The 20,876-nt window shown below is 43.7% G+C and overlaps 2 protein-coding genes across 3 annotated transcripts; both read right to left on the minus strand.

Annotated features, from left to right (window-relative positions):
* Positions 1-6,042: 6,042 nt before the first annotated feature.
* LOC130582870 (growth-regulated alpha protein-like) lies at positions 6,043-7,996 on the minus strand. 2 transcript variants are annotated; one of them, XM_057381819.1, is made up of 4 exons: positions 7,823-7,996; positions 7,568-7,694; positions 7,412-7,495; positions 6,043-7,037 (listed from the first exon to the last, which is right to left on the minus strand). In XM_057381819.1, exons 1-4 carry the CDS (start codon positions 7,875-7,877, stop codon positions 7,019-7,021), a joined length of 285 nt encoding a protein of 94 aa, XP_057237802.1. In that variant the 5' UTR covers positions 7,878-7,996; the 3' UTR covers positions 6,043-7,018. The 2 variants fall into 2 exon arrangements, with proteins under 2 accessions (XP_057237802.1, XP_057237801.1); XM_057381818.1 differs by having other exon boundaries at positions 6,043-7,495.
* Positions 7,997-14,667: 6,671 nt separating this feature from the next.
* On the minus strand, positions 14,668-17,951 carry LOC130582876 (interleukin-8). The gene is made up of 4 exons (XM_057381825.1): positions 17,773-17,951; positions 16,865-17,000; positions 16,028-16,111; positions 14,668-15,478 (listed from the first exon to the last, which is right to left on the minus strand). Exons 1-4 carry the CDS (start codon positions 17,831-17,833, stop codon positions 15,448-15,450), a joined length of 312 nt encoding a protein of 103 aa, XP_057237808.1. The 5' UTR covers positions 17,834-17,951; the 3' UTR covers positions 14,668-15,447.
* Between the last annotated feature and the right edge of the window lie 2,925 nt (positions 17,952-20,876).

Genomic DNA, 20,876 nt, shown 5'->3' on the forward strand with positions numbered 1-20,876 from the left:
TTGTTGCTGTAGAAAGCAAGATTATGCTTGCTTCCGCCTAAATCTATCAATGATTTTGTAACCAATATACTTTCGAAGCGCATCACTTTTTCAGTCCAAATTTGCATAGCAGATTTTATGAGAAGCATTCATCATACAATGGGATGGTTTTATTTAGGGCATAATTTGATAAGAATAATATTTTAGAAAGGGCAAACCATTAAAACCCGGCATGCACTCTCTGTGGAAGCACCCCAGCCACATTCCTTTCAGAAACACTAAACTCTTCAAAAATTTTGCCAGGACCATAGCAGAACATGAAGCCTCACTAAGCTGACACACCTTTCCAAAGCTTTTCCCAACTTTATAAGGAATTTGCCCACTGTTAGAAGGCTGGTGAGTGTGATATTGTTACTTTGGCATGATGTCACATGCCATTTCAGATCTCGCATTGTTTTCTTCTTCCATTCTCCACAGAGAATTTTTTCCTATGTAATCTGCCATTTAAAGTGACAGAAAGCACCAATATGCGAGTTGCAAGCAATTCCACGAGACTTCACCCTCAGAAAACACGAGGGTGCAACTGTGAGGGGCATCCATGCTTGTGTGTGGAGCTCAGTGTCTGCTCACTCCACTCTGACGGGAACAGTCACTGCAACCAAAGGCTGCAGCTGAAGCCCTAGTTTGGGGCATCGTCTGCGTGGTTCCAGCCTGAGGCGCCACGTCCCTGTCACATCGACCGGCGGCTCCGCCCGTCCCTCAGCATCGCCCTTCCCTCAGCATCGCCCTTCCCTCAGCATCGCCCTTCCCTCAGCATCGCCCTTCCCTCAGCACCGCCCGTCCCTCAGCATCGCCCGTCCTTCAGCATCGCCCTTCCCTCAGCATGGCCCGTCCCTCAGCATCGCCCTTCCCTCAGCACCGCCTTTCCCTCAGCTCCGCCCGTCCTCACGGTCCCCGGCTCTCAGCATCTCTTGTCCCTCTCCATCTCCCACCCTCAGATTCTCCCGCTCAGCGCTACCTGGATCCCGCTGCTTGTCCCGGCTCTTTCCCTCGTCCTTTGGCTGAGGCGCCGCTTCCACCCGTGGGGTCCGACCGACATGGCTGCGACCACCACAGGCTCCTTCTCCTTCTCCTTCTCGGCGCCGCTGCTCCCGGGCCGTGCGCTGCCGCTGAACCTTCACCCTCCCGGCTCCCCGGGCCGCCGGCAGCGCCAGCAGCTCCCCTCGCAGGGCCGCCAGGCACTCGGAGCCCATCGGGGACTTTGGCTCCTCGCTCCTTCCTCCTCAATCCCCTCATCCTCCTCCTCAGTCCCCTCATCCTCCTCCTCAGTCCCCTCATGCTCCTCGTCCCCCTCACGCAGTGGCGGGAAGCGCGCGGCGGCAGAAAGGGCGGGAAGCGCCTGAGGGGAAGGCAGGCTCGGCTCCCGCTCCCCTCGCCCTTCGGGACGGACCCCGCCAGCGGCACGGCAGGCACGGCTTTTCCCAGTTTGTTCAGCCCTGTCCAGCCTCTCATCTCCATCATAAACGCCCACATTCCACTGTTGGCTCTGAACGAAACACCTGTGCAGCCTCCAGAATGGAAACCTAGGCAGCAGCCATCGGTTCTTGCCTGACAGAAAAAGCGCACAAGTCAGCAACGGAAAGGTAGAGAATTTTAACTCTCTGGATACAAACTTTCTGCTGTTTGAAAAAAAAACCTAAAAAACCCCCAACCAACCAGATGTGAAGAGTCGGGAACTATAGAGCAGTGGCRCACTACTGCTACAGTGTGTCTAATTCCCCACATAGAATATGGTGACATTGGGAAGATAGAGGAGGGAATACCCACTGTAGTATGTACATGCATAACTCTTTCCAGGTCTGCATAATTTTCAAAATGCTTTGGAAAAATGCACACAACTTTCAATAGAGAAAATGCCACGATCTTAGGGACACTCMTACAGATAACATCAGCAGTACAAAATCTTTGCTGAACTTTTAACRTGAGAAATACATTGAAAATGATAACCTGGTATTATATAATTTCCAGGGGGTTTTTTTCAGTTATGTGACTTATCTGGAGTGAAGTTACTTTCCGCAATTGTCTAAAAATGAGTGCTTTCCCAAACCTTTTAGTCACCTAGTGATTAGATCTAATGGACATAATAGGTATGGGAACTTCAGTGTGGATTTGTTTTGTTTTAAATTCATAAAGACACCTTTTATTGACTTGAGTAGCAGTGATAATTGTATCTGCATACCCAAGTAAAAGCAGCATAAAATGCTGGGTTTGTTTGAATGATTTGCAATCAGAAAAAAAAAAAAAAAAAAAAAAAAAAAAAAAAAAAAAAAAAAAAAAAAAAAAAGGAAAAAAAAAAGATTTTATTTCCTGTAACAGAATAAACTTTTATGTAAGATCCACCAGAAGATCTCCTTATCAGAGCCAATTGGTAATTTTGTATGGTTAGACTACACGCTAGTAGTAGCTTGGCAACATTTGTAATTCTTAATGATTATTTTAGAAGAAGCCAAAAGACAACGTAAACCAAATTAAGATGTGTCAATCAAGCTTAGGAGATGCTTCCCGAGGCTGAAAATCCATGTTCTCTGCTGTTGTACTCCTGGCAGGGAGCTCAAGCATCACCTCATTGTCATTGCTGCAGAGTCCTGTAAGGAGTCAGAGTCTTCAGAAAGAGTCGTGGCAAGGCAAATACTCCTCACTAGTACAAAYTGAGACTATCTGAACTGCCCTGGGAAATGGCAAAGTCTGAACAGAATTTGCTTAAATTTAGAGCACATTTTATATTCCTTGCAATCCCAATGGAATGCCTAGTTTGTTTTACTAATGAAAACCAGTGAAAAATTCAAAATAGCAWACACTTATGCAAATATATTACACAATTTGGAGAACCTCACTATGTAAAAAGAGTTGGTGCTACTTCTAGTCGGAATAGTTATTGTCAGCCTCTTATTTTGTAGTACAGAAACTGCTACTTCRGATAAATCAGACCTAAATTATTTCCTTGTTTGTCCATGAAAACATGGATTTAAATGATCCAGTAATATTTGTCAATGGCATTGTRAGTGTTCATCACCGATTTTACTGGCACTTATTTTGTTTCCTTTCTTAAAAGTAATACCAGAACGTTCGTTTCACATTCGATCCCAAACACTGATAGAATGTTCCTTGGCGTCCCCTCAGGCGCTTCCCGCCCTTTTTGCCCTCGCGCGCTTCCCGCCACTGCGTGAGGGGGAAGAGGAGGATGAGGGGAGTGAGGAGGAGGATGAGGGGACTGAGGAGGAGGATGAGGGGACTGAGGAGGAGGATGAGGGCAGTGAGGAGGAAGGAGCGAGGAGCAAAAGTCCCCGATGGGCTCCGAGTGCCTGGCGGCCCTGCGAGGGGAGCTGCTGGCGCTGCCGGCGGCCCGGGGAGCCGGGAGGGTGAAGGTTCAGCGGCAGCGCACGGCCCGGGAGCAGCGGCGCCGAGAAGGAGAAGGAGAAGGAGCCTGTGGTGATCGCAGCCATGTCGGTCGGACCCCACGGGTGGAAGCGGCGCCTCAGCCAAAGGACGAGGGAAAGAGCCGGGACAAGCAGCGGGATCCAGGTAGCGCTGAGCGGGAGAATCTGAGGGTGGGAGATGGAGAGGGACAAGAGATGCTGAGAGCCGGGGACCGTGAGGACGGGCGGAGCTGAGGGAAAGGCGGTGCTGAGGGAAGGGCGGTGCTGAGGGAAGGGCGATGCTGAGGGAGGGAGAAGCTCATTCTTAAGGTAAATCTCGTCAGCCGGTAGGGGAGCTTTATTTAAAAAAACGTGTATGCTATTTCTTTGTTTTGTGCCAAGCCATTTATGCAGAGGTTATAAGAAACTGCTTTTTATTTATCCTTGGGGAAATTTGGGGAAATTGTTTAAGTATAGCTCCTTCACTTGTAATGTGTTCAGCTACTTTAATCAAACAGTAGTGGCAMAACCCCCTACACCTTATAATAATTGTTGCTGTCTTTGCAGGTGACAGTTTCTGAGTGCACTCTTTCTGTATGGAAGAGAGTAGTGAGCTCAGATCCATGGTACAAGGTGTTTGGCTGKGTTTTTGCAGGTGTTCCTCTGGTTTTAATGTTAAATGGAATATATTTTTCAAGGACTTTTCCTGCTTTCGTGGAAAGGCCTTTACAAACGACAGACACATTGCTCAGATAATGACAGTCATAATTTTTGAGTACACTTGCAGAGTAAGCAGTTTCTGTTTCCTCTGTGAAAGCATTTTGCCTCCACAGTCTGCAGCTATGGAGTATAAAACAATTTCCTAGTCATTCCTCTAAATATTTTATAAATGTTTTCTGTTTGTCAAGTTCATTACAATATAACACAGAATATGCTATTTACTCAAAGCTGGAATTCTGTGTGGAAACCAAACCCTCTTTCTGGTTCCATGGAAAAAAAGAAAAATCAATTGCAAGTGTTAACTGGAGTTCTAAGTTGCAATGATATGCTTACTGTGACACACATTTGACTTATCTACAGGCACTTATCTGAATATCTTAGGGTACAGTGAAGATTAACTTTCTTCATGCTTAACATCTTGAGAATTTTTAAAAAATGGAAGGACTTGAGAAACCTGAGATGCTTTTGATGTGTCCTGTTTTACTAGTGTTTTTTGTTGGGCAATGTACTTTCCTGCTGGAAATTGGGTGGGAGGCAAAAATCCAGAGTTGCACAAGATATTTCCATTGCTGTTGTGGTAGATTAACTTGCATTGGAAGAGAAACATATGATATTGAGCAGAAGGGAAAAAAAATGTAGAATTTTTTACTGAGCCATGGTTTTCAAAAATAGTATATAAAATAGGCATCTATTCCTGCATGTAAGCTGTATGTTTCCACCTTTGAAATAATCTGGTTATTGTCAGATTTTTTTTGGCCTGGTCTTTGGCATGTAATAGGCAGGAAAAGTGAAAAATCTGCCTTGGGGTTTTTTGCATATGTGCTGCTGTGAACAAGGGAAGCTGGATGTTGCTCTCGCTGGAATCCATGCTGCCCCTGAGACAGACATTGTGCAATGGGGCAGTGTGATCATCTCAGATGGAGATCATTCCTGGGGGAAAAGCCATTACGTGTGTAGACATACTGGAGTTTTTTTGAGTGGTGGCCAGTGCAGGCAGGACTTTCTCAAGGTTCTGAAGAGGGAGCAAYAGTTTCAGGTCACCTTTAAATGGCAGGAACATAATGGTGGCTGGGAAAGGAAAGAACTGTTCATGTTCTCAAATCATGGGTATGTTGTGGCCCTGGCGAGGCTGGGAACAGAAGTTTCTACATTGTTCTCTCTATCATCTACGGTTTTCTCTAGTTCTTGCAAAGGACACAGATTTCCATGCACCTTAGTTTGTCTGTCCCGTGTTCTGAGGATAAGCGAGCTTYCCTCAGGTGTAACAGAACACTCAGAACTCAGCCATGTCAATATGGCCAAGATATAGYTGTGCCTTCAGATAAGGTTTTGTTKGATAACATGYGCAAAGAGCAATTCATTTGTCAGTTGCTAAACAAGTACTGTGTATCTASTGATGGAGGAAATTGTTTGCACTGTGGAATCCAGACATGGGGATTCTTGTCTTTTAAAAGTGTCAGGGATCCTTGTTACGGCCGAGATCTGAACAATTTTTTTCCTGGTAACAAAGTAAAAGTTGCAAACTTTTACTGTTTCTTACCATAGGATACAATGTCGCTACTTCCCACCTAGCAAATTGTGCCTAACTTTAAACACAACCCCACTTCAAGTTAAAACAGAATAGAAATTCCTGCAGATTGCAGGGATGTGCTTGCATTCAATGCATCCACCCTGGGGCTGATCTCTCCTCACATCAGCAGCTCTGACTGCAGGGTTTAAATAATATGCCCCTGAATATAAAAATGCATTTACTTAATACAAAGTTCCCTTCAGAGAGAGTTGGTCTGCAGGTGTGTGCAGGAATCCTTTCATGCGCCCAGGGGTCACTGCTTCCCTGCATCCCACTTGCCCAACTGACAGATACACAGGTCCATTTAACATGGACTTCACAAAAAAAAAAACACGGTATATTTTTCAACAGGAAAACATTTTAATTGCATCATATATTTCACTACATTATCATGAAAAATCCACCTCTTTACATACAACCTTTGAAAGCAGAATAATGAAAATTACTTATTCTTTTTGAGTTATGACAGTATGTCATACAAGTAGACATAAAATATCTAAGTTTCTTCAGAACATTTACTGTTCCTTTAGATCTTGAGCATAAATACCAAATACTTAAATGTAAACTCATTTAAAAACAAACCAACTAACCAATCCCAACATTRTCTGGTTAAAATCCAAACCAATCATGGCACAAACCCCCACAATTTCATAGAAATCATAAAACCCATCGAAGTATTGAATAGAAGCAAGACTTCAGGGGCAAAATTTGTGATTTCATTGCATGGGATCTTGTGAAAAAAAGATCCAAGGYATTTTGCAGTAAAGGCTGGTGAGTTGGAGTGGAGAAAAAAGATTCAGCAAAACATTTTTGCTTGAACCAGGTTTTATTCCCATTTAACCCTGGACAGGCACTGATATGTTAAGTACCCAACAGCACTCCTGTGGTTCCTAACAGAAGGATTTCCCCCAATTATTTGCACAATCCATTCAAACCTCTCCCCTCACACTCTTTGCAGACATTTRCAAAACCATCTCCACGATGGGCCCATCTCCTTTTCAGATATTAATGCTGTTTTATAATAACTTATTGGTAAATGGTATTTGGCAAGAAGGAGCTTGCACAAATGTGGAACAAACTCTGAGAACGTTGCTGAGAGGTGTCTGGCAAAGCTTCTGCTCTTTTATCAAATGGATTCAATCCCTTTATCTCAGTCAATAAATCCATACATAGAATTAGGCAATAACAAATATGAGGAGGGGAGATTAAACATAGAACATGCAATCTACAAACTTATCAAAACTAGAGAGCTGAGCTCTTCTCTTCTCATAGCATCTGTTTCCTGGTATCTTGTGGCAAACACAGGTAACTGCGTTCTGAGATGTTCCTTCCCTCAGAGTTTGTTAGATGAACTGCAACAGGCAGAATTCAATTTGTAAAGTCAGTCAGGAAATATTTCCTTACATTTTCTTCCATACCCAAGATAATAAGTCCCCTAGGATAATAAATCCCGTAGGAGGTGTGGAAAAGATGCCTGATGGTGATGGTGGACCATAATGAGGCTAGATTTGCAATTAATCAGGCATTTGCTGTGTAATACYTTACTTGCCAACCTGCTGGGTTGTCTCTTCGCGACAAAGCCAGCTTCTGGGCACATTTTTAGTGTAACTAGCCAGATTTCCCTACAGGAATCAATGGTGGAATGTGGCTCATTATTCTTGGGTTTAAGCCCCTCYAAAGGCAAAGTTTGACCCCACACACTGGCAGCAGCCGGCCCGGCAGGTACCTGCGGAGTATCCTGGTGACCAGGAGCTTGACCCAGGGCGCGATGGGGTTCAGGCAGACCATCTGTCCCTGCTTTGTCGTGGCTCTGCGTGCGAGACAGGGAGAAAGTGAGGTCGGGGCGGAGGGTGGAGGGTCGCGGCCGGGGCCAGGCACTTACATGACCTCGGGCACGGCGCAGTGCGGCCCCTCAGCGAGGAACTCCAGGCGGGCCAGGCGCCGCGGCGCGATCACCTCGGACACGGTCCGCACGCAGCGGCAGCGCAGCTCCCCGGCCAGCGGCGCACCTGGCGGGCGGGAGGAACCTTTTGAGCCCCAGCTCCGGAGTCCCCCGACACTCCCCGGTCCCCCGCGCACCCCCTCCCCGCCGAGGCCCGGCCGCAGACGGATGGGTAACTCCGGCTCGGCCGCTTACCCTGGCAGAGAGCGGCGGTGGCCAGCAGGACGAGGAGGCGAAGGTGCGGGTTCATAGCTGGTGCTGGMGACGGAGGGATGCGGAAACCGGCGGGGCGGCCCCTTTACCCAACCGTGCTTTTATTCCCTGCCGGGAGCTGCCGGGGAATTTCCCGGAGTGGAGCCGGGGGGCATTGTCCCGTTGGCTCTTTTCCACCGGTGTGCGTGTGGTGCTGAAGGAGCAGGGCGGAGAGAGAAGAGCGGGCTGSCCCCGGCAGAGCGGCTTCTTCAGGTCAGGGAGCAAGGGAAGCATGGCTCTGCACCATCTCGAGGATTGCCCAGGGTCTGCTGGGACCCCACTCTCTCAAAGAAGCTGAGACTTTTTTTGTGGGGTTCTCCATTAGCTTTCACGCTGCAGGGTGCTGAGCCAAAGGAGAGTTGGCTCTRGAGCTTGCTTTGCTGCCTAACCCTGTGCAATCACACACTTTTATTCACTCGGCATTGCTCCCCTSAGCACCCCTTTCTCCACCTGCCTTTTGAAAACTGCACATCTTTTTTTTGCTGTGGCTAGGAGACCCTCAGATTTCCATTCCTACACTCCGCTACTGCAAGCCTTCCATTCCGCTCTGCACACATCAGTCACTCTCTTTTTCTTCATTGCTGTCAAGGCATTTTGCAAGTTCTGTTATACAAAAGCAAAAAAAAAGCAGTCTTCTGTGAGCTTTTAATGAAAATAAGATGCAGTTTWTCTGAGTTTTATTTACACATAGGTTTAGTTCAGTTATGGTCGYCACACTTCCTTGTGTAATAAGTTTTAGTAAGAAATATAATTTTGTGCATTGTTTGTTAATTTATTTTGGTGGGTTTTTTTTGTTTTTTGGGTTTTTTTGTTTGTTTGTTTGTTTGTTTTTTGGGTTGGGTTTTTTTTTGTAGCTGATCTATTTTCTTCCTCAGGCAATTGTGAACTTGAGTGGGGTTCAGCAAACCAAATTGTTCTGGGGTCAGGCTGCTGTGTGTCTTGCCCCAGCTCCCCAMATGCCTTAGATTAGATTTACTGTCTGAAAACAAAACCAAGTCAGGACYCATAAGAGATACTATACAGTGTGTAAAGCAGTCCTAGCAGGGGATTCAGTAGACAGCAAACAGGTGGGACACAGAGACTCATTCCTGAGCTTCATTGTCTACAGCTTAGCTGGTTCATRTAGCTGCTGGCTTAGTCCCTCAGGAGATCAGCCCTGTAGGAAGACTAKGTCACAAGCAAAYGGTGATTGCYCYATGTTATCAGGAAATAKCTAAKGATTAATTTGGGCCCCTTTCCAGCYRCAGCTTGATAATGACATCCTTGGAAGCTGCTGGCCTTTAACTTGGTCTTGAAAGGAAGTTACATGGTCAGCTTACGGGGAGCCACTAATAAAAAGCCTTCCCTGGGATCCCTTGAGATCCCTTGAGATCATGGGGGTGGAATCACCATTGCCTCCAGGTTATAGCCACACAAACGTTAGACTGCGAGTTCCCATRTGGCTGTCCTGAGGAAGTGCCATGTTCTTAGAATGAAAAAGGATTTGCCCAGCTRTAGCAAACTGAGGCAATAAGCACGTAGGATGATGCACAGATAATCTGCTTGTGGTCATCACTGGCACATCCAGCTCTGAATGGATTGGGGGGGCAGATCACTCCTTGTCACTCATGTRCAGCCACATTACACGTTGTTCTTGCACTGTACACATGAGTAAGGACAGTCTACGTGATAGCGCTTGGCTTTATGCTTGCATGACTGCTCACAAGAACTGACCCACCAGGCTCATTCCACAGTGGTTACTGCTGAGGAAATACCAGAAGTCTCCTGGGGTCTGGAGTGTGAGACTGTTTTTAGACATGGAGCAGCAATGTGTGAAACTCTRCAGCCAGCTCTCCCTCAAAGTGATGTGCCAAGAAGAGCAGCAGTCAGAGAGGTCKTGGACATGCTGCGATGCAGCAGATGGTACAGAACCCAGTCCTGTGTGCCAGTACTTGCACAAAAAGGCCTGGARCAAGGGAAATGTGTGTCTCTGGGATTACTTCTCTGGGATTACTACAACCACCTGCCTGAGCAAGTGCTTGCAGACTTCAGATCACTTCTAGCTCCCTTCCATGGGAAAGTGAGTAGGGTCTCTTCAGTCCAGATGAWAGCAACAACAAGGCTGAGCTGTAGCAGAGCTCTCTTGAATTATATCCTTTTCCTGGTCTCCCTCCACTTCCTTTGGCATAATCCCTTTAGCAAGTAAGGAAAAGACAGGGAACAGACAATAACACTTTCAAAAGCTGAATTCTTTTCTATCTGCTGCTGTAGCTCTTTCATTGCAGATTAGTTTGCCGTGCATTGGGTGCAAGTGGTACAGACAGAATYGTGGAGTGGTTTGGGTTGGAAGGGGGYCTTGAARATCATCTTRCATTAAGTTTAAATTAGTTATYGTGAGTGGTGGTGTCAGYGAATCTGGGACAGAACTCACCACWATTGGTGATCATTCAAAACCYGTTCAAGTCACYCACTTTGCCTGTGCTCTTYCGCATGAGCTGCTCTGTGAAGATACTCCAGSATTCTCTGATTCTGTGAAATCCCTCAGTGTCCTTAGCCTGGGTCTCGGGGTTAGCAGGGCACAGAAAGCAGTCCCAGCTCAGGCAGGCACTGACATGGTATGTAAAGGGAATAAACCACATGGCTCAATCACCTTCAGGATATCCAGTTGTTAATTCATTACATGAAGGAAGTGATTCAGTTGCTTTGTTGCAGACTTTGGCTCTGTGACTTTCCTCAGCTGGTATTTATTTGTCTTGGCACCTGTAGTGGCAACTATACATTGGYGGCAGGCCCAGGAAAGCTAAAAGACAATTAAACAAGAGATGTCACACTACAACAAGTGAGTACCTTGCCTAACTGCACGAGAATGGCTTTGGAGGATGTGTCCCAGGTACAAGTCTAAAGTCAGCTTTTATCATGGCCTAGAAATCTTTTAACATGGCTCTCTGAGGGACCAGGCTTATTTTCTCCAGGGTTTTGATTAGGAATGATTTATTTTCTGATCTGCAAAATGTAAAGTCACTGCTACCTAGTACTGTCTAAAGTCAGAGGTTATATACTGCTAGTATCCTCTCATCCTCACTATGTTACCTCTTTTTACTTACACCAGTAWTTTTCATAGTATTCTCCGGCTATGACAGGGTGCTGCTCCTTAACACATATAACTACTGCTGGGGATCCAGCTCTGTCATGAAGTACAAACATATTGCATATTTAGCTCCAAAAACTGTTTTGCTGTGAGCTAAGATTAGTTTAATTTAGATGAACTTTGCCATTAACACTTGAATATATACTTGAACTTGACAAAATCATGGCTTTCTAATTAAGTTTTCGGTTTGTTTGAATCTGCATTTTTCTAGGGAAGCACTGTTCCATCAGTAGACTTTCCATCTGGATGGCCCGGCTCATATTCCTGGTGCACACACTATTTGAAACAAGCTATAYAAGGTACCTGTCATGCATTTTCTTCTTATTCCTTTTTTAATAGTCGTTTTAGTATCAGAAGACATTTCATGCTCTCTGTCGTCCTTTCCTCCGAGCAAGAACAGTATTAAGAGAATTTTTCAACACAGTAATGACTCTGTAGCATTTGGCCTACTAACAGGTCAGGCATGTGCAGGTACATTGACAGCTCCTTCCCACATTTCTTCCTCAAGTGAGTTTCCTGATGACTTTGGTGAAAGACCTGTATATTGAAAAAACCACCTGGGTTTTCCTTGGTGTTAACTAGGRGTGGGTAAAGCAGCAGGGTTCAATACGATCCAGCTACAATAAAGCTTGCTTTCTTTGGCTCTTTTTATTAAAGTTGTGGTCACAGTGAACATTGCTCACATAAATTGCTTCTCTTTTGCAGAATGATGGACTTTGCTGTCAGAGGTGAAGTACCAAACAGAGAAGAAAGCAGAAAACGAGGACCTGAYAGAATTTTGACAACAGGGATGCAGTAAGTAATTCAGCAAACATGTTTTTATTGGCTCAATTACTGGTTTGCTGCTGGCAATGTCTAGCTCAGCAATGAACCGCCTGCGTGGCTGTGCATTCATTACTTTATTGGTTATTGATAAATCAAACACAAAGCTTTCAAACATCAGGTTTTTTGACAAGTCACTTGATTGTCACTGTTTGTATTGGGTGACTAAATGCTTTTCACACCAAGGTCTGACACTTGCATGGACAAACTCTTACTTTTCAGTRAGAGCAACGGGTGGCAGGTGGTGTTTCAGGTTCTGCTCTTTAGTCCTTCCCTGGGCTTGGTATATCTTGCTTCTCCTTTATTTTTTACTTCTGCAAAAGCCTGACCAAAGGGAGARCAGAAATCACACATCTATTGCATATGATTAATTATCTGCCTCTCTAGAAGGTGGCAGTACTTTTCTGAGCACCTGGGAATAGCTACTGGCTTTCAGTTGGAAACCTATCCTTTTAACTGCACTGTAATTGTTTCATCTGTGCCTGCRCTTTGCCCCCACACGGTGGCTCATTCTCACACATTCTTACTCTTTCAAGCAGTGCTGCRCCAAGTAAAAGGAAGCCCAGGTGAYCCATGCTCTCWCTCACATGTCCTGTCTCTCTGTTCATGACATTGCCAGGATCAAATTCCTGTAGTGTTGCTCATGATAGCTTGTTATAAACAAGACTTGAAAAAAATCTGCAATATRAAGTCAGTCCTGTGTGTAATTTTGCTGGGGAAAATGGGATTTTCCCATGTTAAGGGCATAAGAAATGCWGTCATTTTAGAATGGGAAGCAATCCATAATCAAAAGTAAGTAAAGCATRGATCGTGCATTTGTCACCTAACACAAACCAATGGTATTTATATTAGCCAACATTATGTTTATGTTAGTCAATATTCAGCACAGACAGAGAAGTTGAGGCTGAGAAACYCATGTTTGCATTCTCTGTTCTTCTAAACAAGAGTTAGAAGTATTTTTCAGGGACTTTCCAGTGTTTCTTTCAATGACTTCCTCTATAGTTTGCAATGTTTATACATTAGAGAGAATGTTCATTATTACAAGGACAGTAACCACAGAAACTTGAGGGGTCAGACTGCATTTCTCGATACAAGAGCAGAACTCCAGCAATCAGGCATGGGAGGGGGAGTTTGAGGATAAGGAAATGACATGAGGTCAYTGCTTGCCTAGTTGGTAGTCACCTCTACTCTTGCCCCCCAAAAGAACCTGTAGGTGAAAGAAGGAAGCAAAAGTGGTTTGAAAGCAAGGTGAAATAAGGGACCARGAGAAGAGCAAAGGACAGAAAGGACATATAAACACCTCTGCTGCATTTYGTTATGTGGAGGGCAGTGAAATGARAGGAAGGTGATGAATGCACAGGGCAGCTGTAAAGTGCAGTGGTGTTCTGACAGTCTTGTAGAAAGACAGTTGATATGCTCAATGAAGTGACCAAGGGGAGCAGAAACTTTCATGAATTTGGGAAAAGGAGACGGACAAGAGCATGTAGTTAACTGCAGTGAAATGCCAGAGTGCATCCTTTCCCTGGTGCAAATGCACTAACCCTTGATCAGCCCTGCCAGCTCCCTGCTGTGTACACAGATGTGCACATGTATGCACACACAGATGCTGACTGCACAGTCTGCATCTTTCCAAAGGGTGCCCTTTTCCCCTCTGACTCCTGCATAGCCTGACAGCTGAAGGGCCATGAGGCACATTGTTTAGCWTTGCAGTGGCAGAACTCCTCTGATRCCAGATWAACAAGGGTCAAGGAGAGGACCAGCATCAGTCTTACTGAGAAGGGTCTGCAAGAAGAAGCAAGCCAGAGACAGCTCTCTTAGGATCACAAAGTTACATAGMAAAATTCCTTCTGCTGTTTAATTACTATCTAGGTCATAATAGAAGTGAAATAAAAGTGTGCATCCCTCAAATAAATGGGTATACTCTAGTCAAAAGCAATAGGCTTTAAACCTATGCCCTTCCTTGTAGGAAGTGTTAACAGCTTGCATGGGAGAAAAACACCACATCCTTGGCTGCTTGGAGAAAAAGAGATTGGAATGTAGAATTGATAATGCAGGTGGCTTACAATTATAAACATTACTAATATTGTAGCTTTTGCAAGCCTGCCAATCTTATGCTGATGAATAGAAAGTGACAGCCTCACTGACCAATGTATGTTTGACACAAATGTATGCACTGGTTGCTAAAGTGGATAAAAGAGGCCTGTCCCACAATAAAGGGGTTACTTTTTTGTGTGTGTATATGTGTGTCTTTGTGTTTATTATTTTGTGTCTGCTGTCTGGCCAACAGCGACACTTTCTCTCTTATTGCCTGTTTCCTTSTGGAAGATTTTAAAGAGAGGCCAGCATCATGTGCTCAGCACACTGCATTYCAGGCATCAGAATTGGAAGCATTTGTTACACCAGGACAAGTGCTTGCTATTTGGGTACCCAAAGTAAAGGTCACAAATTCCCATTTTGATGGTCAAACAGTGGCCTTTTATTGTAGTAAAGATCTACGACTGTGGGGCTGGTGTGGACACTTAGCAATGTTTAGGCATCTGGGTGTAAAACTCTTTTATCTGCAAGGCAGTTAAAGAAGGGGCTTTGCCCTACAGCCCACCAGAGCCCATGGAATGGAAACAGCCTGCAGAGAGGAAAGTAGGCCATTTACCCTACCCTAAGACTTTGTTAGTGTAGTCAGGAGTGCCAGGTTACTGTAACTGGGATGGTCATGGTACCATGGCCTTAGAATTTTTCATTGCAGTTCCAGAAATCAGGTTGGCAGAACTAAAGCAGAATTTCCAAATAAAGCAAGTGAAAATTTAAAGGACCAAACAGATCACAAATGGATTTTTTATATAAAACTTTTAATAACGTGGTAATAGAAATAATTACACTCTCACAATCAAATTCTGTGTATGTAAAATGCAGTTTTTTCTATTAGCTGATGGAGTAGCTAATTAGGCATGCAATCAAGTACAGAGTAATGAGATGTTGAATATTTCTTCAGAAATGAATAGCAGGAATGAAAAATCCACTAGAAATGCAATAAATTATAATGTTTTCTCTCTTACATAAAGGCTACTCAATAAATACATTTATAAATACCATGGAAATCACARGACATAAATACCAAGTACAGTCTTACACATTCTGTAAGTTTGGCTTTTCAAGTTAGACATTACAGTTCACAGTCTGGCCACAGGCTGACCATGGTTCAGGAAGCTGTTGTTGACACAACATACAAGTGCACTCCAGGGGAGCAGGAGGATTCACGAGTTTGCTGGTGAAATAGCAAAATTATAAGGCTTAGTGTRAATAAGCTGTGCTACAGGTGCATTGCACCCCACTGCACGTGTTTGGCTAAAGTGTCTGCCAAGGGTTGTCAGTCTCCCTCAGCAAACCACTTTTCCTTCAGCATCATGGGCACCGTGTCCCATGGACCACACTGACCATTGTCCAAGAATTCCTTAAATAAACGCAGAGTTAAATAAATAGATAAATAAATAAACCCATTGGGAATTAGCATCATAACATTGACGCAGGAGGTGGAAGAATGCTTGAATGATGCTTTCCMCAAATATTTCTCTTGATGGAGGAGTAGGAGCAGTTCCCAGGTTTTTTCCTGTCCTGGTGTTTCTTAGAGAGGAGAGTCAGAATTTTGTTGAGCCCTGTTGAGAGGCAAGGGACAAGAATAATTTAAAAGAGGGTTCAAGACCATTATCACTGCCTAGCATTGCACAGTTAAGAATGAGGGGTGTCTTTCCAATTCTATGTGCTATCTTGAAGCACAGTGAGAATGAAGTCGRTATTTTGAAAGCAACTACTGAAATCCCAGAGTGTGCATGTCTGGTGTCCAGCTGGGGAACCTCTGCAGCTTCTCACAGTAAGAACCTCATTAACTCAAAAATGGGAACTAAATAAGGGGAAGATTACTTCTTTTAAGCCTTATTTTTCAAAGGGTCATAAASAATTGTGTTTCTCTGCCTTCAGACTGAGCTGCTGGTACTCAGAGGTTTAGTACTGACATAGTGGCTTGAGCAAGGACCCTGCAGCATAGTCAGGAAAACTAAGCCTATTTCCATAATTAAGCAGGAAGTTTCCCTGTTCTTTAAATCTGATTAAGAAAAAATAGGAAGTATCATTACAGAATCCTACAATTGGCTTTCTCTGGGAGGTTTGCCACTCAACTGGCCAAACAGAGAGGGAATTGGTCTTACCTGGCCARGATTGCCTTTATAATCAGCTGTACCCATGGTGCAGTGGGCTCCAAGCACACCTCTCTGCCATCCTTCAGAGTAGCTCTGCAAAACAGGGAATAAAGAAAAGTCAGGAAACTGCTACATGGGTTTGTTTTACCCACATAATGTAATCTTGCATTTAGATCAGATAGTATAAATTCATCCCAACTACTCTAGGTTAGACTTGACTGTTTTGCTTTATGTGTTGCACAGCTGTGGACCCTACAACGATCCAAAATTGTGTGAGTCTCTGTCTCTGCTGTAAAAGCAGTCACACATTCCCAAAAATCTTTCCCAGTACATATGAATACTTGGTTTGGATTTGTTTATATTAGCAAAGCTTTCTTACACAATGATTGAAACCTCCAGTGGTGAAAAGGTGTTTGAGCAGAATAAGGATTTTAACATTTTAGTGCCTTTGTGCTAGTCAGACCAGGACAGGCTGGTTCCTAAATCTGCTTGTTAGAGCTTAATTTTTCTCCTTGAGTCTGCCTGCCTAATAAATGCAGGATTGAACTACATCATTACCTTGTGTATTAAGAACTGACATGCCCATGAAATTCAAATTCTACTATTAGGAAAATCTAACATGTTCCATGACAGATTAAAAATGATCGGCTCAGGAATATGTAAGGTCATAGAGACAGTGAAAACCACTTTTAAGTGTTTCACTTAAAAGCAACCCTCTCCAAATGATAACCAAATCYGCCTTCATGGGGTCAGCATGCTGACTGTGGGATTTGTGAAGCCTAAAAGTTCTACAGCAGTGGCAGCAGTGAAGGGGAAGAGGAAGGAGCCTCTTGCAGAACTACTTACATGACTTCAACATTCTTGCAGTGGGGGCCGCTCTGTGTCAGCTTCACATCTTGAATMGATTTCGGGGGAATGAACCTGGAATGAGTGGCTATGCACTGGCACCGCAGCTCSGTTCCCATCCTTGCCAGGGTCCTACCTGTGAGCAGAAAAGGCAGATCAGGGTTTAGCATGAGGTCTTATGGYCAGTATATCAGATATGAAACAGAGCTGCTCTATTGCAACAACATTCTCTGTTAAAACATTGCATTTGTCCGAGCTGCCTAAATCTTCACTGCAGGGAGGGCTGCTTATGTTTCAGGGTAGCTTGGATACCCAAGTGCATTGGAAACTAAGTTACAAATCTTTTAAAAACGAACMTTCATATTTTGTGGTTACTTGTACTGATTACACTGCACTGTTAATTGCATAGCTTTAATATTTGGATCAAAAGACTTGGCCACTCTGCAGAGGACAGAGCCCTAGATTTGTTCATTAATTGGAGGTTAGCCCATGTTTCTGTGCTCGTATTGTTTGCTCTCCCTTCCCTAATGTGTGTTACTTGCTTGAGGCAGCATGCTCACTAAGCAACAAATACGAGATGATAAACTGTTCTTCGTGTGGGAAGGGAGACAAACACTAAAACACTTCAAAACAAAACTCTGTCTCTAGCCACAGAAGAGCCACATACATTTCAAGTGAAACAGAAACAAAGTGAATGCAAGTTGCATCCTTAAAATATTTCCCGCAAGATGTCAGTAACTGTTCAGTCCAAGGTCTACACAGTAGATTTCTGACTGAAAAGAGGTGCTGAAAATCTCTCAAGAGACTAATATACGGAGACAAATAGAAAGCTACTCTGCAAGGACAAGCATCTCAGTAGGTGCCTGGGCAAAACTCCAGACAAGGGGACTTTGGGAAGCTTTGCTTACCTTGAGACACAGCTGCTGAGATCAGGAAAAGAGCCAGGACWGCCACGAGTTTGCCGTTCATGGTTGGACAGGAGTTTTTGCCGGGTTGTTTCGGTGTAGTTCTGTGAGCTCCTGTCCCAGAGGAGTGCTGCTGTGTGTGAGCATTGTTGATTCCTATTTATACACGGTTGTGTGCCCAGCCTGTGTATTCTGCTAGCATGGAGATTGCGTTAGAGGAATTTCCCAGATGCAGTAAAAATGAGTCACATGACCATTGCAACATTTCTTCCTAGATGACGAGGAATTCTGCAGCTAATAATATGATATATTAATTTATTAAAATATGTCTGTGATAGTCACACATTCCAATTATTTTTGTAGACTTGTGCATTTTGTGGTTTTTATGAAGCATATCCTTATCAAATAATACAATCTTAGGACGGTTTCAGTTACATTTATGTTATCATTTTTTATTATTTTCTTCAGGGCTATAACTGTTCTTTGTAGACATGTCAAGTCTATACTTGAGATACTGAATTTATTATTCCTACTTATGGTGACAGCTTCTACTTATCTGATTTAAGCCACCAGAGTGGAAATCAGGCAGTGCAGAAATTACTGAGAAGCATTTTACTGGGTCAGGATTTTACCTCAGCATTACTTTGATGCAAAGGATTTTCATTTTAGTTATTTTTTTTCCTCTGTTCAAGGGGCATGATACAAAGYAAATTCATCACTAATTCTTGGTGTCTAGTAAGGAATTGAGGCTGCAGTATTCAAAGTTTTCTGTGGAAAGTAGATCTTGAATTCTGAATGGATTTGAAAATCGTGCCTGTTCTTTTCATGTTGTGCATGTTAATAAATGATAGACAGAGGAAGTTTTATATGCAAACTAAACAACATGACCTGCTGAACAAAACTGATTTTGTTTACTCTGTAAGTCCAGACGTTTTTAATAAGTCTTTTCTGAAATCTTCAGAGGACATGGGAGAAAAAACCAGGAGAGGATTTTGATAGGAACTTAAGGTTGTGTTTATTGCTTATGTTGTATTACCATGCATACGTTATGTTATATTAATATGTGGTTTCACCTGTGTAAGATCATAGATGTTGGTGTTTCAACCAGTTTACTTGGAATAGTTTTTTGCTGACTTTTCCTTTGATTTCTTTCAGTGTCTTTACRTAAGTATGCACACACACAAAGACTAACATTTGATTAGAAATCCCACTTTTCTTAGTTACTATTTRCAGCCTTATTGTATAATTTTGGCATGTGCTGAAATATTATTCATATTTGAGGGAAAAAAAGAGAATTCCCCTTCARATCCCCAAGTGAAACCAGTGGGTGCTTGTGCTCCTTATCTCCAGGCTCAGCTATTTCCTGCCTGTGGTGGTAATGGATCTGCAGAAATTCCCAGTGCAGAAGTGAAGCCAAGAGCCTGCTCCACCTATGWTTAGCCCTGCCCCTGAACTAAGAGTGAGTATCTGTCTTAAAAAACAGGATGTTTGTAATGGAGTATAAATCCATTATATTTTCTGAGAGCAGGAGCATCTCCCTCCACTTTTCCCCAGTGGTTAGTTTCATCGGGACTGTGTGAAGGAGGTGTAAGAGAGAAAAAAGAGGCATGAAAAGGTTGAGGCATGAGATCAAGCCCAAAGGCCAGGCACTCCTAAGGGGCGTTCCTGGGAGTGCCGTGTTTTGCCCAAATTCCCTCTACATCCCTTCAACACWTAGCCCAGGAGCTCATCCAGGCTTTTGCCATGGGAACTGCAAATCCATGATGAGATTCTGGCAGCTTYTTTCCTGCCATCCATCAGAGATGACTTTTGCAAATGGAATTGCTGCTCCTTTTGAAGGATCACGTCACTGAGTGAGCTGGTATTGCCGTGAGCAGCCCTTCCATGCCAAACCTTGGTAAAACCACTCTGGCAGTGAACAGAACAACACTTACACAACAATCTGATTACTGAAAGACTGCTGAAAAGGAAGCAAGCACCTCCCGTGCCTGTGTTCTAAGGCAGGATATAACTTGTGTTCTCCACGTTGCACGATGGAAACTAGTGGTTTTCCATGACTCATCACATTGTCTAACAAACCCAAAAGTCAAAAGGGCATCTTGATTGGGATCCGTTAGTCTTTGTATGTAGCAAAGGATGCCCCCACACAAGGGACACACTGAGGGGGATTCAGGTGTACTGAAGCTGAGCTTCCATCCATTTCTGGTTTGACTTGCTCCAGTTCAGAGGAATGCTCCAGCTCCTGGACTGATAAAGTTACTCGGAGAAAATTAGGAATTCTGTCTTGTTGCAGACGCATTCCAATCTCTCAGTTGAGAAGTTGTGCGGTCAGCACCCAGAGGCCCAGAAAGCAAAGCTTTTGCCAAAATGAGGGTTCAGCCTGTCTGTCACCTCCTGCTTCCTGTGTGTCCTCTGTTCCAGCTACTCCTGTTCCCAGGGCAAATCTCACTCTGTCTTCCGAGACCACCTCCTTTTCCCCACAAAGGYCTTGGCATTCACCTGCCATTCTACTTGAGCTGCAGAGAGCTGAAGGGACAAATACAGGAGCTGGGAAATAGTCACTTCAGCTGCTCAGAAGCTGTGCCCAATGCTGTGCAAACATTTGTGGAAGTCTGTGGTGAGGCACAGCTTAGGGAACAGACGCATAAAAAGCAAAATAWCTGCTAGACATCTGAATTGCTGTAGGAGGAAGTGATAGAAAGGAAAGGAGAAATGCTTAGGTCAGCTTGTGGGGTTTTTCAAACTTCAGTGTTTAAATATAGATGGTTATGTAGCCTTAGTCAGATCAATGCAAGTGCTGGATTTTCCTGWATTGCTCTAGAATCACAGAGAAGCAATACAGCTTTTAAGTTGATTTGCCTTCTAATATATGTATTTATAAAAACAGTGATGTATTTATATATTTATGTTACTGTATATTTATTTTTTATATGTATTTCATCTCTGCTTGAAAAAAAACCAATTCTGTGTTGTAGCTTTTACTTCAAAAATTGTGGATTAAATGAAATGTTTAATTTACTCCAACTCAATATGAAAAATTATTGAAAATATTAATATAATATATCCGGTAATATTAGAAAATGAAGCATTAATAATAATTGTAGTGT

The sequence above is a fragment of the Malurus melanocephalus genome, unplaced genomic scaffold (genome assembly GCF_030028575.1).
Source record: "Malurus melanocephalus ecotype Western Australia unplaced genomic scaffold, MMel_1.1 scaffold_533, whole genome shotgun sequence".
NCBI classification, from domain to species: Eukaryota; Metazoa; Chordata; class Aves; order Passeriformes; family Maluridae; genus Malurus; species Malurus melanocephalus.